Here is a 15319-nt window from a genome sequence, read left to right on the forward strand (position 1 = left end):
TTAAAATTCCAATGACATCTTTTAAAGACTTGGAACGACTTCTACTAAAATTTATGGAAACAAATATCCTTTGATATCCAAAGCAATCTTAAGGAGGGAGAACAAAGAAGCTGCACTGTATTCCTCAAATTTGAACAATGCTACAAAGCTAAAATAATAAAAACTGCGTGGTAGTGGCAATAAAGCTAGATTGCAGATAAACAGGAACATAATTATGAGTCCTGAGTTAGTCCTCGTCTCCCATGTTTAAGACTAAAATTCACATCATCATTCTAAGTATATGAAATGAAACAAATGAAATCTATTCAACAACGGTGTTGGAAACACTGAATAGTCACACACACACAAAATGAAATCAGAACTGCACTTCACGCTATTCGTGGAAGTAAACTCAAAAGGGATTAAAACATCAAGATCAAACCAGAATTTATAAAATACACTGAAGACAACATAGACAGAAGTCTTCAGAAAATTCACTGCAGAAGTGTCTTCAATGAGATAATCATAGATAAAAAGAAAACAAAAACAAACAAGTGGGACTACACAAAATCAAAAGGCTACTGCAGAGAAGAAGAAACTCAGACTATAATGAATAGACACCCTACTGAGTTGCAGAAAGTATTTACACACAAGATGTCAGGTAAAAGTCTAATATCTAAGATCTATAAAGCACTCACAAACCAAAAAAAAAATCAAAAGAACCCATCCAAAAATGAGGGGATAAACTTTTATATTTATATACTATATGTTAGATATGTTCTTCCCAAAGACAGGATGACCAATGGGCATTTGATAAAGTGCTTATCATCATATATGATTAGGGAAATGCAAATCAAAAGACCACTGGTATATTATCTCATGCCAGTGAGGATGATATGTATTTAGAAGTCTGGAAATGGGCAAAGTTGGCAGATAAAGGAACTCTCATCCGCTGTTGGTAGAGATGTCATTTGGTTCAAACTCTAAGGAAGACTACTTGAGATATCTCAAAAAAAACAGAACTTCCAAGTATGATCCAGAGGTGGAATGACTTTTTGTAATCTGCCTTCCAAACACAAAAACTTTATTTTAAAGGATATATGCACGTACACCTATGGTCATTGCAGAGCTTAGTGTAATAAGACATGGAGACAACCAAATACAGATGACTAGATTAAGAAGATGTAGACTGCATGCAAAATGGATTATGAAGCTGTAAGAAAGAACAAAATCATGCAATTTGCTGTGACGTGGATAGAAATAGAAGATAACATGCTGAGTGAAGTCACTCTTATGGAAAGAGATAGATACAGCATGATATCTTGAATATGTGGGACATAAAGATACATACTGAGGCAGCAACAAAGGGCCAAAGACAACAAAATAGAAAAACTGATCCACAGAACTAAATTTGGGGGGGTGCTGAAAGGAGGGACCTTGAGGACCTTAGGAGATGGACATAAGTACACTGGTGACGGGTATGTTGTCAAAATGATGTACATGTGAAACCATAATTAACACTATCATAATCAATATTTACAATAAGAAAACTCAACAGAGGGACAACTAGGAACTTTTTAAAGAAAGAATTAATTCTATATGAAAAGAAGAGCGAGAAAAAGCACAAACCTTGAGGAGGGAAATAGACAACCATATAGCAGCAAGCATAAGCAGCAATGATATGAAAATACAAAACATAAATGGGGAGGAATAAAATGGTCAGAATTTGTAGAATAAAGACATGACAAGACCAACATAAAAATTCTGAGATAAAATATTTTAATACAACCCTTGTGAACAGAACAAAAAATAACCAGAGTGATTCAGCAGAAAAAAAATATTCAATGCAGAGACTCTCCCAGAAAACCACCTACATAAAAGGGCAGAGAGAAATACGTGAAGAAAAAGAACGCAGGTGCAGGGTTAGGGGGGAGACAATTAGAAAACAAAATATAGAATAAGAGTAACCGTATAGAATGAATGTCCTAGATGTAAATGGTCTGTCCTCATAAAACAAGACACATTATGGTTTGGATAAATAAAAACATAGGATTGACCTATTATGTACTGCAAGAGTTTTACATTAGATATCAAGCTGTGTGGCTCTGTGTGAAAGACTGGAAAAAGATTTTCCAAGCCAAAAATGCAGAGAAAAGGGCGTCTATGCTCTTATCTGATAAAATTTATTTTCAAGTAAAATAAGAAAATAATCAAGGATAAATATTATCTAAGCAAGGATGACAATCTAGCAAGAAGATAATAATTTTTATTAATTATCTACACAAATATATACAACTATTCTTTTTAAACCTCAGTGAATGCATTAACAAAAACATAGTAACTGTAGATCACAACAGAGTACTTTACAGGAATGGATCATTCAGACAAAAAAATAGCAAGGGCATAATGGCATTTAATGATGCAATTGAAGTGACAGGCTTAAGATACAGTATTTCTATGCCAAAAAAAATGAATTTTCATTTTTTTATCAAGAGCACATGAAATATTCTCAAGGATAGAGCATATGCCAGGATACCCAAAAATGCTTAATAAATGTGTAGATCTAAATCACAGGAAACATATATTACAGTCAAAATAGTATGACTAGAAATCAACTCTATCCTCAGGAATCACTCCTGGTAGGACTCAGGGCTCAAACTCAGTTGTGCAAGGCAAAAACCTAACCCACTGTGCAGTGTGCAAGCAAAACCCTTATCTATCAAACTGTTTTTCCAGCCCCTACAAATAATTTACATTGTGAATATTTATAATTATGAAAACTTTATAAATTGATGATACATACATACATATTGTCTATTTTCTGTTCCCTTAGTTTCTTTTTATATTCCATAAATGAATGAGACAATACAGTACTTGCTGCCTTCCTTTTAACTAACCTTGCGGTTCCATCCAAGTGAGAGTAAAGTGCTAGATTTTGTTTTTTGGTGAGTCAATTTTTGCTATGCATATATACCAGGAAATTAGATTTATTCTTCATTTTGGTTATTCTGAAAATCCTGGCAAGCTCCCCGTGACGTATTTGATATGCCAAACACAGTAACAACAAAGTCTCCAATGGAGACGTTACTGGGCCCGCTCGAGCACTCTGAATAATGATGAAAATATTCTTTTAAATTAGCGTTTTGTGTTCTTCAAAAAATTAACTAAAGTGGCATCACTTGGTATTTTTATTTTTATCTTTTAAAGAAATCTGCACACTGTAGAGGTTACACCAACTTACATTCATTCCCATTAACAGACTATCAAGAGTTCCTTTTCATTAATATCCTTGTCAAAACTTATTTACAGTATGTCTTACTGACCTAGACCATTCACAGTATGAGGTGGTATCAAGAAAGATTGATTTGCATTTTACTATTAAATGATATAGACTTTTTTTTATATATTGCGATCATCTATATAACTTGTTTAAAAAGTATTCATATCTTTTGCTCAGTTTTTATTGACTTATAATACTTATAATATTTATTTTAAATATTAAGGCACCGTGATTTACAAAGTTTCGTATTGCCAAGTTTCAGGCGAGCAATGCTCCAATCTCACCACCAGTGTCAACTTCCCTTCCCCAGTGTCCTCTGGTTCCTTCCTACCCTGCCTACTTGACAGGCACGTTTTTAAGTTCAAATACTGTGGTTTGGATCTCATGCTTAGTGTTGTTGATAAACTTATTATTGTTGCCCACTTAGACACCATGATTTCGAAAACTGTTAGTAGCAGAATTTAAGACTTTCGTCAGTCAATGCCCCTCCACCAATGATCCAAGATTCCCTTCCTCTCATTACTTCTCCCTCTTAGGAAATTCATTTTAAGAAATGAGTATGTTGTATGCTGGGGCTTTGCCAGGGCAGGAACTTGACCCAGTCCCTCCTGAGATGCCCTTGAGGTCTCAGCCAAGAACTGGTGTGTCTGAAAAAATTCTGTGACTAGTTATCTCTCTTGAGATTTAATCAAGAGCCTCTGGAGCAGAGCTGGTAGATGAGATTACGTGATGATGGTGGCCTACTCTTTAATTGTTACGTGAAGCAAACAGACTTAATATGAGAGAGATCCATAAAGAAAGGAAGCAAGATTGTGCACCCCAAGATGGAATGAATGTTGCTAACTGCAAAATGAAGTGCTATTTCCTACTGTAAGAGAAAGTACATTGTTACACAGATGAGAAACTGATTTGTGCCTATTTTCAGAAGAACCAAGTTTTATGACAATCATGTCAACATTTTTCTTAACTTTTAAATAACTTTGCAAGTTATTTTAGACTTTGTTTGGATAGCACATCTTTTAATTTTCTTTAAAAATCACATATGGGTTGACACCTATTTTAGGTGATTTTAAAGAAGACAGAAGTGATAAACATTTTTTTCTGTTAGTAAATATAAAATGTTTGCTGCTAACTACAATGTCTTTGGGATCTAAAATATACCAATGCATTAGACATGGATGGTGTAGTTCCTAGGAAACTACACCACATCATCTGATGGTGAGTTTGGGCATCTCTATTTCTTAACTCCACGGATTGCTGTAGTTTCATGAAAAATCTAGGAAGCTCATATTTTAACAGGGAGTGTGATTCTTCATTTCTGAAGTTGTTATAAAGATTTGCTTTTCTGGTTATAGGATGGTCCTTTTTTACCCCAAGTTCGCTGACTTAGTTCTCCCCCCAGTTCTACCTCCATGTCATGGGAAAACTCACTTCTCCCTGGGAAAACCTGCCTTGCCTTGCAAGGGATTCGATCATTGTATAACTGAAACCCAAGCACTTGCCTCACTTGCCTTTGACCTCTCTTTCCTATTTTCTCTCCTCTTGGTTCTTCCCTTATTACTTCTACTGTCCCAAGACATGGTTTAAAAAAGGAATTGTTCTTTCCTTTACTTTCCATGAAAATTCCTTCCTTTTTTTTTCTATGAAAAGAGCAGGGGACCTATCTGGCATAAATGAGTGGAGAAGTGGTTATCCTGGGAGTCCCAAGGCCATTTGTATAAAAAAGCGAAACAGTAACTGGGGCCCCTGAAATTAATGTAACCCTTAAACATTCTTCCAATTATCCACTTATTTTTTAGTAAAAAAATCAACCTGAAAAGCATTTTGTTCCTTTATGCAAAAATCATCTTTCCTTTGTGTACCTTAAATTTTTTAACATTTTATTCTTTTGAAATCAGCATAATGAACAATGGAGTTAGCTAAATTACACTGAAATATTTAGGAAGGTGTTCTTTTAATTGTTCTTTTAAGAAAGCATTTCAAGGGAGAAATTCTCTCAGATATAAACAATGATAACGAGGTAAGCTAAAAATAAAACATAAATATATAGCCTGAAAATGCAAATGAAGTATTGAAATTCAGGCAGCAGAGGCTTTTCCATGTCTCTAAGCTCTGGTTCCTTAGGTCACGACTAAATTTTATTTGTAGAGAAATCTGTACATCTCTCTAGCACTGTCTCAGACTGAAAGTGCAGATAATTTTAATGGTGTAGTAACTAATTTTTCATGAAAAATTCTGATTTTGTATACACTTATTTAATTCAGGCTCAATTATAAAGGTTTATATCATTTTATTTTTGATCAGAGAGGTAGTCATTCTCTATTATCCTGTTATGAAGATCTGCTGCGTTAGAAATTTATTTGTATTTGTCCATTAATTATAATATCCCTGCATGGAACAAAGGTGGCAACAATCAAGTCTAAGACTGGGATATTAAATACCGAACATACTGAGTTCAATAATCAGTTTATACCTGACACCTAAGAAAAAGTGAGCTATTTCTAGTATAACAATTTGTGCATTTAAGTGAAAGCTTATTTTTTTGTGAGAGGCAGTTAATAGTTCAAAGTAATGTTTGATTTAGTCACTGCTTTTGTAAAGGGATTTGCTCGAGCGGGCTGGAGCGATAGCACAGCGGGTAGGGCGTTCGCCTTACAGGCGGCCAACATGGCCGACTGGAGTTCGATTCCTCCGCCCCTCTCGGAAAGCACGGCAAGCTACCGAGAGTATTGGATATGCCAGACACAGTAACAACAAAGTCTCCAATGGAGACGTTACTGGGCCCGCTCAAGCAAATCGACGATCAACGGGAGGGCCTTTACCTTTGTAAAGGGAATAGAGTAGAAAGAAATGCATAGTTTTGGCCCCTTGTTTTGAATTTTATGTATTGCTAAAAGAAAACCATAGAGTTTTAATTTTTATCAAAGAAAAAAATCAAAGATACAGATTAAAATAATGACAATAAATACCTAAGAGAGGAAAGTTACTTGGGTGCTAAAGTTGTATGCTAAATGAAGTACAATCATAACTTATAGATGAATTGAGAGATCATCATGCTTTTTTAAAAGCAATTCTTGTCATCCTTTGTTGTTTATAATTTTGGGGGGGAGCTGGGGACACCTAGCAGTGCTCAAGGATTATTCCTAGCTTTGCACTCAGGAATCACTCCTGGAAGCTCAGGGGACCATAAAGGATGCTAGGAATCAAATCTGGGTTGGCCGCATGTAAAGTAAATGCCCTATTCACGTTGCTGTCTCTCTGGCCTCCATCTTGGTATAACTTGTTAAGGAACCTTGTGGTCGAGCCAATCTTACTATCATTCTTATTTAATGATATTGTAAGGAATTAAGAAAATTCAAGCTCATACAGAAATTAAGGACCAGATTCAGCATCAAACGCATAATTGACTCCAAATGTGATTCTCTATCCTGTCATAGCTCTATAGCCACGAAACTGTTCAGGACTGGTGGAGCTACATGTATTTACTTTTAATTTGCTAGAGGAGCAATGTAGGCATCTGAGAACCAACTCATGAAAATAGTAAATTTTTTGAAGGGGAAGCAGTATCTAGGCCACAACCAACAGGGTTCAGGAACTATTTCTGGCTTTGTGCTCATGTTTTTTCCCTGGTGTTACTGAGAGGATCATTTGTGGTGTCAAGGTCATTGGTGCTAGCTGCGTTTCAGACAAGCACTTTAAACCCTCTACTATCTCTCTGACTCTCTGGTCCCTAGAACTTTTTCTAATTATTTTTCTAAACTGAAATACCTTTTTTATTATATAAAAATACTTTTACTGTATAGTCATGATATCTAGCTTAAGTGATTTTAATTTTATTCCAATTACATTTCTTTCATTTGACAATACAGTCTCAGAAATTATACGGTTGTTTATCATACAGTTTACCATAGCCCAGATAATTTTATTCATTTAACTCTTCCCTAATCTGCGAAACAGATTCCTTAGGATTTTCTTTCCAGCGATATGACTCCAGTGAAAGAATATGTATGAGACCCTAACTTGTTCCTCTTTATTTTGATGGGGACATACCTTGCATGTTCAGGGCTTAGTCCTGATTTGAGCTCAGGAATCACTCTCAGCTGGGCTCAGGGGAATGCCCAGGATCAGACTGAGTCAGCCACATGAAAGGCAAGTACCTTAAGTGTTGATTTTGTATGATGGCCCTGATTTTTTATCCTGGCACCTAAATACTTAAGGGTCTGTGGAGAGCTCAGTGGCAAAACTACCTAGTAGGCAAGCCTGGGTCCCAGAGTGAAAGTTTGGTTCTGGCGACGGAAACCAGGACTGCAGACATGTAGAGTAAATGTTCTGTGGCTGAGGCATATCCCCTGCAGGAGGCTGAGTCTCTGATGGTCCCACATGCCTGTCCCACATGCCTAATTAGACTCCAGAGGCCCACTGTGTGGCATCACAGAAAATCAGCGAATGTGGGGTTTGGCAAGCACTGCAGCCTAGAGTGTGCAACGTCTGTTCATCAAAACAACTAAAGGGAATAAAAAGTGGGAAAAAATTACCTTAACATTTGTTTGATCTATTTTTAGTTAGGCCAACTTTTCCTTCACTTCCCTTTTCTTCATTCGAAGCAAAACAGGTTAAGTCCATAGTCAAGGGAAGGCGATTATCCCTGGGTGTGACTATCAAGGGTTAATTAGTGATCTCAAAGGCCCAGGGAGGCAGACTTTTCCAATGCCTATAGCTTCCTCTTGATTGTCTAATATTGTGTCTCTTATTCCTACCTATCTTATGTTAATGTCAATTTTACTTGACTCTTGAAAAGAATATTTTATGTTACTTATACACTAAAAAGTATAGAAGATCACAATTATTTCTCTGCTCCTCCTATCCAAAAACTCCTTAAATGCAGAATTTGCATTTAATGTTACTTTAACAGAAAGAGGTCAGACTAAAATTCAACGGTTTTCTTAATTTTATTCCTGTACTATTTTATGCACTTTAAAGTATAAGGAGCAATGTTATAAATAATTCCAGATGTGATATCTGGTACAGAATTCAATCTCAGCCCTGTCAGTCACAAACTAGACTTAGCACCTTACTCTTTTTTAAAAAAAAAAAAAACAAACTTTTAGAGCACCGGTTTATCTACAAATGAAGATGATAATATCTTTCTTTGAGGAATATTGTGATGATTATCTGAATAAAAGTGACTGGCCCCAGGAGCAGTTCAAGAAACGCATAGCGAATCTATATGCAAACTCACAGATGTATATAAAAGACAGCTCAGAGAATTTGGTAAATTCTCAATTTCCTGATTATGTTGCAGAAAGAACTATTAAGTGTTAGATTCCATTTGAATTAAGCTTTCTGGGATATCCACATGTTTGTGCCTAGAGATCGGCTGCAGAATTATTCTCAGCAGAGCAATTATAGGTGAGGCTGCCCTGTAATGAGATATCTTTGCTACTTCATTAAATAACCACCCTTGGCTGAGCTCCAAAATGGACCTGCCTCATACCAAATTCCATTACACTCCAAGTAATCTCATAAGAAGGCCCTGGTGTGGGTTCAATTGTCCTGGATACCTAACATTTACCATAAAGGGAATGTGTTCTAGAACTGTGATTCCCAAAAGCTGGTCTTCAGACCAATCAGCTTTACTGATCCAAACAGAGACTAAAAATAAAAGATCAAAACAATTTACTCAACTGTTCATAAAATTAAAGTGGAATCTATTTTTAAAATACCTTTTATTCTAAGAGAATGCACTATGTCTTTGGTGTTGAACCATTCCTGGTTTTTTATAAAATGAGGGAAAAGAAGGTGCTATTTATTATGCCTTCCACAATAAAAATACAATGTTAACTCTCTTGCGCCCTTCCACATATCAAATTCTACACTTTTATAAAGAAAACAAAAAGTGCTTGAAAGAAATTTAAAATTTGTAAGGGGTACAGAGATTTTACACTAGGAGCAAAACTATAAATGTTTAACTGGAAGGAATATCCAGATCTGTTTTAGGTAGGTATAGCACAAAGAATAGGTGACTCAAATTGCTATACGTAGGAGGCCCATTTAAGATGTTAAAATGCAGATAGTGGCACTAAAGAGATAGTACAGTGGGGTATTAGTGAAACTTTCCTGCAAGTATCCAACCCAGATTCAATCCTGGCAAATCATATAGTCCCCTGATTCCACCAGGAGTGAACTCTGAGTGTAGAGTCAGGAGTAAGCCCTGAGCACACTCCAGAATCAAAACCCAAACAAACCAAACAAACAAACAAACAAACAAAAAAAAACAAACACAGATCCTGGTTTTGTGGGCCAGCCACAATCCACAATTTTATATCTGCAAACTAATCACACTAGGTGGCAAAAAAAAAAAAAAACCATAGTGGTTCAACCAATGAGCCCAGAAAAAACAGAATCTTTGATTAGGCTGAGGAGTTTACCATATCAAACTTGCAATCATGGACTAAGTGACAAGACCTGTCTATTTCTTAGTTTTCTGTCTAGTACCAAAAAGAATAATAGTAGACCTATGTTATAGGGTTTTCCTGAGACTGGCATGGAATAAAGATTTTAAATATGTTAATATTTAAAATTGAAAACCTAGAACACAGTAAAAAGCACCTAAATATGAATTATTATGATGAACTTCATGGAAAATATTTTTAAAACTGATCAACTTGGGGCCGGAGAGTAGGATTCGATCCCTGGCACTCCAAATGGCTTCCTGGGTCTTCCAGGAGTGATCCCAGAGTGAAGAGCCAGGAGTAAGCCTTGAGCATCATTGGATGTGGCCCCCAAACAAAACAAAAACAAAAGCAACTCAAGGAGTTCCTAAAAGAGTTCCTGTGCATTGATCCTATGCATTGAAATAAGAAAAACTGAAAATTCTGGTTGTGAAGAATACCTTGTGCTGTTTCTTTTTTGTTTGTTTGTTTGTTTTGGTTGGTTCAGAAGAATTTCTTAAAGTTGTGAATCTTGAAGGGTATGCATAGGTCTATTTTAGCATCTTAAAGGAAAAATAAATAAAAATAAATTATCTAATCAAAAACACTTTAAATGCTTCCTATGTTATGAAAAATGGATTAATTTTTGGTAGCCAAAATTTTGTCCTCTGAATGTTGCATTCCATTTTATTTTAATCATTATAAATATTGCATAAATATTTAGTGACAATGTCAGGAAAACAAAAAGAATTAATACATTATTTTTTTTTGTTTTTTTTTCTTTTTTTATTAGTGAAACACCATGAGGTACAGTTATAGGCTTACAAATTTTGTGCTTGGGTTTCAGTTATACAATGATCAAGTGCCCATCCCTCCACCAGTGCCCGTCATCCATCACCACGGGTCCCAGCCCACAGAGAGCAGGAAAATATATGATCAGAAAAAATCTAATAAATTTATTATACAGCAAATATTTGCAAATCTAAAACTCTCCCAAGTCTTCAATTCACTTTTCTTTTCCCTGATTTTTTTGTGTTACTCTTAACCATTACTACTCTTCTACTGTTGCCTTTGTATTACCTCTTGGCAAACATTCTATATATCTAACAGGACATTCAGAGTAAAAAACTCTATAGAAAAGTCAGTTATACTTTGCAGTAATCGGATCATGGATACAAGACCGAATTTGGGTCAGTGGGAAACATTGTTGAACTTCTATTTTTACTTCTAGAGACAAAAGTGCTTCTTTCATCTTTCTTCCCTTCTTCTTGGCTAGAATCTGGATGTGATCACACCCAACAAAAGCTGCCATTTTGGATCATAAAGTCAAAGTCACACTTTGAAATAAAGTAGAATGTGACACCCTGTTATTCAAATCAAGTAACATATGACTACCCACACTTGTGTGAAGAAAAATATCTTTTACTTTATACACTATTATTTTCGGTTTCCTGTCACTTTCAGCTAAACTTAATGAAGTTACACTCAAATATTCTGATACATCTGTTTTTCTAATGTGATCCATCATAATAATTTGTTCCTATAATTTGTTTCTGTCTTACTCTTAATTCTTTTAGGACCTAAGGAAAAGGAAGAGATGCACTGAAGAAGAACTGGTAAAAATACTAGATACTGCTGAAGTTAAACTTAAAAGTTAAGTTCAGGAGAATAAACGGTTAAAGAGGTTAGAAATCTTTTCTATTCCCAGTAGCTTTGCTTTATTAAGAGATATTCTAGGTAAGATTTCAAAGTTTAACTCCCAAGATAATTAGACAAAAGCTAGGCCAGATGTCTAAGCTAAGTTTTGGTCTCAAAATAATTACCTTTGTTAATTACCAGTAATTAGTGTCAGCATCCAAAGCTTTCCTAAATACCCTGGAGTGGGGTGGCAGAATGCACACACACACACATGCGTGCGCTTGTGCGCACGTACACACACACACACACACACGAAAGAAAGAGAGAGTCAGAGATACAGACAGAAATAAAACTTTCAGAAGCATTTTCCAGGACAATTTGTCTTAAGATTGTTAATTCCTGATCCAAATTTTATAATTCTGAATACCAGATTTTTATGGAAAACCGAATGTATTCCAGTCAATGCATATATCTTTGTTTTTATCTTGACTTAATTTGAAGGTTAAATCAATTTCTATACATGGAAGTTTATATCATTGTCATATAGTTTATATGTTATATAAAGTATATATTATCCTTCTTTTTCAAAGATGATTATTTTTCTTCAGTTATATGACTATAATATTCAAATCTCCTCTTCCCGAGGTAATATTTTCACTGAACATGGCCCTAGCAGAATTGCCACTTTTTTTTCCGATATATTTTGATGGCGTCCTTATTTAGTTCAAGGACAGAAGAGGGTTAAATAATAGCTTGTTGGTGAGTTTGGGGGTACTTTTACCCAGATTAGAAATTCACATAGAGCAACACTATTTCCTTCTTTGTTTAAAAGACTTTTAATGAGAATAAATATATATATAAATTCATCTATATGCGAATTATATCATCTCTTTGGGCTTCTTTTTTCTCACTAAGAATTTATTTTTAATAAATTTTTATTAAAAACGCTGTGGCTGGTGAAGGTACGGGTGTTGGATCATTGTACAACTGAGACTGAAAAACGAAAGCTTTGTAACTGTTCTCATGGTGATTCAATAAATAAATTTAAAAAAACACACTGTGACTTGCAAAGTTGTTCATTATACAGTAGTTTCAAGCATTTAGTGTTCCAACACCACCAGTGTGACTTTCCCTTCACCAATCCCAGCTTGCCCCCTTAGGCACATAAAAATTTTTTTATGTTGCTTATTCCAACAAAACTTTAAGAAATGATAGATAGAATGATAAGAAAATAAATAAATAAGATGCAATTTGTCATTAATGTGCGTTTTTGCCCTATTAAAAATATTTAGGTGCATCATTGTCTGTATTTGTACTTAAAATTCAATGAAATATTTATTATTTTTTACTGAAAGCTATACTTTACAAAGTGACTGATAGCTGAGTTTTAGGCATACATTAATTAAACACCAATTCCTCCACCAGTGTCACCTTCCCTCCACCCGTGTTCCCAAATGCCCTTCCCACCCCAATCTTTACTCAACCCCTGCCTGACAGGCACATTACAAAGTTCCAGTGGTTGCCACTTAGATCTCATGTTTTTCCATACTGTTAAATCTGGATTTTGGATGTATGGCTATGCCCCTCCCTCAGATCACTGGTCTAACTGAATCCCTGATGCTTATTAGCCCATTATTTCTTGATCTCTTATTCCTGCCTTGCGCCCTCCCCCACCTCCCCAACCCTCCTGGATTTCTTTTCTTCCTGTCCGTCTTTTCTTTAAACGCTGGGCTCAAGGATGGTCTAGGCATTCCCCTTTAACCACAATACATTTCCTCATGCAGAATTCTATATTCCACAGATAAGTGAGACCATCCTGTGTTTGTCTTCTTCTGGCTTACTTAGTTTATCTTAACTTAAGTAATAATTAAAATACTTCTTTACTTTTAAAATTTCCACCACTTGACTTCTGCACATGCTTCCAGAATGAATCGATATATCTTTTATGCTATCTCCACCTAGCCCTTTATTGGCTTGTCCCCTTCACCATTATTAGGAAGGAAACACTATCGTAAAACACTTTTTAAAAATCTCTATCAGTAACTCTGCATATATATAGAACTCAAGGAAAATTTTTTGTAACGAATATGCAGTCACCAACATTTCTAGGTCAATGGGATTCTAAATGCATACATTGGTGCTTCTTGGTTCAATTAGTCATGAGATGGAGAGGTTATTTCCCCATTACTTTGTGTTTTAATAATATCAAATTCATATTAGCTCATAGTATTTTTACTTCAAGATATTGACCAATTTTGTGTAGAGAAAATTATAATTCTCATATATCTTTAGGATGGGAAAAAAGAGAAAATTGATGATACAGTTAAAGGTTGTCATATTGTTTTTAGTAAACAGCATCAATAAATTATCAGTATATGCTATAATATGAAGATGATTACAATTATAAAGATGGAACAACAAAAGGATGGGAATTTTTATGCTTATGGACTATTTATGGAGAATCTGTATTCTACCTAATACCCGTGATCTAAAATATTACAACTTTTATAGGTGCACATCTAAATTGTAATACACTAACTGCATTTTTATATATGTTATCATTTATGATTTGGTGATGATTTCTAAATACCAAGCATACACAGACACCTTAATTTGTGAACATTTCATTTGTTTTACAAACTGGGTCCTACATACTCCTGATATCATTCGGTATTTTCACCATGATCACAGTTCATTACAGCGTGATCGGAGCTGTGCAGTGTAATCACAACTTTCCATTTCATAGCTTCCTGGGCACCAATCTATTTTTCTTTAATTACATACCTCGAGTGCTGTTCTGAACTGTCCTGCTGCCACAGCGTATTTCTTTTGTCTGTAGCAAGAGCTGGCATCTTTTAAGGCCACTTGAAGCCACTTGTCGATCTGAGGCAGAGAGTTGAAATTAGGTGCATGCAAAGGGTCTCCTATTTCAGCAGCTCGGCATGCTGGCAGAACCCCTGTGGAAATGAAGGTGTCTACAAACTCATAGCTCACATCCTCCTCATCCACATAGACCAACTTCCCCTCCACGTCCATGATGTTCTTTAAGGGAATGTGAGGCAGTGGCATGGTGATCAACTGGCTGTCAAGTTCTATTATCTTGGCTTCTTTCTTTCCAGGTAGCTTTTCGTCACCTTCGGCCTTCCGTTTAAAGGCCACTTTCTCAGAATCATTGCTTTGTTTTTCTTTGATGCACTTTGCCATTTTTAGTCTTTCAACTGTGATTCCAACATGTTTATCTCCACAGATTTTCTTAATCTCTTGTGACATTTCCAGGATGCTGGGTGTGTTTGCAAAGGTGGACATTTTCTTGCTTGTGTTTATCTTTGGAACAAACTGATCAGGGCAAACCCTACTTGCTGAATTGTCCAGACTCCTATTGCTTCCTGAATCCATTGATTATCCACTGAATTCCTATAGAGGTGAGAAGAAAAATCAGTTAAAAAATTTAACATCAGACTAGTTTGGACTTTCATCAAATTCATGTGAGACAATTTTATTTATTTTAAAATTTAGAAAAACTATAAATATTATCTACTCATTGTTTTTTTACTAAGGAAGTATATGTTTTAATCAAAGCCTACCAAGTTTTTTTTTTGAGAAATAAAACATTTAGAAAATGTTAAAGCAGTTATCTATAGCTGAACAACACTGAACATTTTTATGGGGTCTCCAAACTCACTGAATAAGAAAACCTTATACATTACCACTGAGGACAAAGAACACACACAAAAAATCCATTTCAATATTAATTTCCTTACAAAGGCAGGTGGTCTAGATCTCATTATAAAATATACTTCCAACTCGCATAATAGACTTGGGAGTCTAAAGAAATCACAGCTGCTTTCTCTGAAAACCATCCAGTTCCAGGAATATTATAGACACAATGTTTCCTCAGACTGTTTCTTCTATTAGAAATGAAAACCTCAAGTTAAAACAGTTTTAAAGATAGTTATTTTTCAGAACTGACTTAAAAGTTAAAAAATACAAC

The 15319-nt window shown here is 35.3% G+C and overlaps 1 protein-coding gene across 1 annotated transcript in view; it reads right to left on the reverse strand.

Annotated features, from left to right (window-relative positions):
* The window catches only part of SPATA16 (spermatogenesis associated 16), a 349005-nt gene extending 334281 nt beyond the window's left edge, over positions 1-14724 (reverse strand). The window contains exon 1 of the mRNA XM_056110646.1: positions 14113-14724. Coding sequence (XP_055966621.1) covers positions 14113-14724 — 612 coding nt within the window. The remainder of the gene's footprint in view (positions 1-14112) is intronic.
* Positions 14725-15319: the final 595 nt, after the last annotated feature.

This window comes from Sorex fumeus, unplaced genomic scaffold (assembly GCF_029834395.1).
Source record: "Sorex fumeus unplaced genomic scaffold, SorFum_2.1 ptg000010l, whole genome shotgun sequence".
Lineage (NCBI taxonomy): Eukaryota > Metazoa > Chordata > Mammalia > Eulipotyphla > Soricidae > Sorex > Sorex fumeus.